Source organism: Mizuhopecten yessoensis, unplaced genomic scaffold (assembly GCF_002113885.1).
Source record: "Mizuhopecten yessoensis strain PY_sf001 unplaced genomic scaffold, ASM211388v2 scaffold11169, whole genome shotgun sequence".
NCBI lineage: Eukaryota > Metazoa > Mollusca > Bivalvia > Pectinida > Pectinidae > Mizuhopecten > Mizuhopecten yessoensis.
The window spans coordinates 742,158-744,605 of NW_018408914.1; the positions used below are offsets into that span (position 1 = coordinate 742,158).

Here is a 2,448-nt window from a genome sequence, read left to right on the forward strand (position 1 = left end):
GCATATAAGGTCAACATGCCTTAGAACGAATTGTCCAAAATGTTAAATAAGAGAGGGTTATGGACAGCCTAAGAGATGGGAGATGGTTATGACCAACCAGAGAGAAGGGTGAGTGTTATGGTCAGCTTAAGAGAAGGGAGAGGTTATGGTTAGCTCAATAGAAGAAGGGAGAGAGTATTGGTTAGCTAAAGAGAAGTGAAAGAGTTATGGTTAGCTCAATAGAAGGGAGAGGTGCAATGGTTAGCTCAAGAAAAGGGAGAGGTGTTATGGTTAGCCCAAGAGAAGGAAGAGGGTTATGGTTAGCTCAAGAGAAGGGAGAGGGTTATGGTTAGCTCAAGAGAAGGGAGAGAGGCTATGGTTAGCTTAAGAGAAGGGAGAGGTTATGGTTAGCCCAAGAGAAGGGAGAGGGTTATGGTTCGCTCAAGAGAAGGGAGAGGGTTATGGTTAGCTCAAGAGAAGGGAGAGAGGATATGGTTAGCTAAAGAGAAGGGAGAGGTTATGGTTAGCTCAAGAGGAGGGGGAGGATTATGGTAAGCCCAAGAGAAGGAAGAGAGTTATGGTTAGCTCAAGAGAAGGGAGAGGGTTATGGTTAGCTCAATAGAAGGGAGAGGTGCTATGGTTAGCTCAAGAGAAGGGTGATAGGCTATGGTTAGCTAAAGAGGAGGGGGAGGATTATGGTTAGCCCAAGAGAAGGAAGAGGGTTATGGTTAGCTCAAGAGAAGGGAGAGGTTATGGTTAGCTCAAGAGAAGGGAGAGAGGCTATGGTTAGCTCAAGAGAATGGAGAGGTAATGGTTAGCTCAAGAGAAGGGAGAGGGTTATGGTTAGCTCAAGAGAAGGGAGAGAGGCTATGGTTAGCTTAAGAGAAGTGAAAGAGTTATGGTTAGCTCAATAGAAGGGAGAGGTGCAATGGTTAGCTCAAGTGAAGGAAGAAGTGTTATGGTAAGCCCAAGAGAAGGAAGAGGGTTAAGGTTAGCTCAAGAGAAGGAAGAGAGGCTATGGTTAGCTTAAGAAAAGGGAGAGGTTATGGTTAGCTCAAGAGAAGGGAGAGGTTATGGTTAGCTCAAGAGGAGGGGGAGGATTATGGTTAGCCCAAGAGAAGGGAGAGGGTTATGGTTCGCTCAAGAGAAGGGAGAGGGTTATGGTTAGCTCAAGAGAAGGGAGAGAGGATATGGTTAGCTTAAGAGAAGGGAGAGGTTATGGTTAGCTCAAGAGGAGGGGGAGGATTATGGTTAGCCCAAGAGAAGGAAGAGAGTTATGGTTAGCTCAAGAGAAGGGAGAGGGTTATGGTTAGCTCAATAGAAGGGAGAGGTGCTATGGTTAGCTCAAGAGAAGGGTGATAGGCTATGGTTAGCTTAAGAGAATGGAGAGGTTATGGTTAGCTCAAAAGAAGGGAGAGGTTATGGTTAGCTCAATAGAAGGGAGAGAGTTATGGTTAGCCCAAGAGGAGGGGGAGGATTATGGTTAGCCCAAGAGAAGGAAGAGGGATATGGTTAGCTCCAGAGAAGGGAGAGGTTATGGTTAGCTCAAGAGTAGGGAGAGGTTATGGTTAGCTCAAGAGTAGGGACAGGTTATGGTTTGCTTAAGAGAAGGGAGAGGTGTTATGGTTAGCCCAAGAGAAAAAAGAGGGTTATGGTTAGCCCAAGGGAAGGAAGAGGGTTATGGTTAGCTCAAGAGAAGGGAGAGGTTATGGTTAGCTCAAGAAAAGAGAGAGAGTATTGGTTAGCTAAAGAGAAGTGAAAGAGTTATGGTTAGCTCAAGAGAAGAGAGAGTGTTATGGTTAGCTCAAGAGAAGGGAGAGTGTTATAATCAGTCCAGGAGAGGGGAGAGGGTTGTTATACATTACGTCAATAGACAGAATTGTATTGAATGTTCCCATTGTAGTAAATATAGGTTCAAATAAAGATATAATGTAAAATTCAAGAATCCAACACAAACCTTTAACATTATAGATGTTTTTATCCTGGTCCTCTGTTCTGTTCATTTCTCCTTGCCCTATAGGTACAGTCTCTCCCAGTCTGTTTGGTGCTGCCTGTCCTATAGGTAAAGACGGCTGAAGTCTGGTCATGACACCATTTATCATTGAAGCCTGGGTCTTTGTATACTCCCCATTCTTTTCCCCAAGATCTAATAACCTAGACAGTATAAAAAAACAAGAGGCCCATGGGCCTTATCGGTCACCTGATATATTTATAGAGAGTTGACTTTTGTTTTTAACATGAACAGAAATATTATTCAAAGTGACAAAAAACAATAAAACCACCTTATTCAATATCTAGCATGCAGATTTAAGACTGAAAAGTATTTAAAACTAGCACCTCTGATTCTAAACAAGGAAAATGAAGAAATTTTATTTTAGCACACAGACTCCATTGGGCCCCACCCTACAGCCCTTGGGGGTAGGGATGGCTCAAAATTTACAAAGTATCAAACTGTCAACTTAGGGTTAT

General features: G+C 43.3%; 1 protein-coding gene across 1 annotated transcript in view; it reads right to left on the reverse strand.

Annotated features, from left to right (window-relative positions):
- LOC110467296 (ribosomal biogenesis protein LAS1L-like) overlaps window positions 1-2,448 on the reverse strand; it is a 21,130-nt gene that overhangs the window by 5,219 nt on the left and 13,463 nt on the right. Inside the window, exon 11 of the mRNA XM_021524368.1 lies at window positions 1,937-2,133. Coding sequence (XP_021380043.1) covers window positions 1,937-2,133 — 197 coding nt within the window. The remainder of the gene's footprint in view (window positions 1-1,936; window positions 2,134-2,448) is intronic.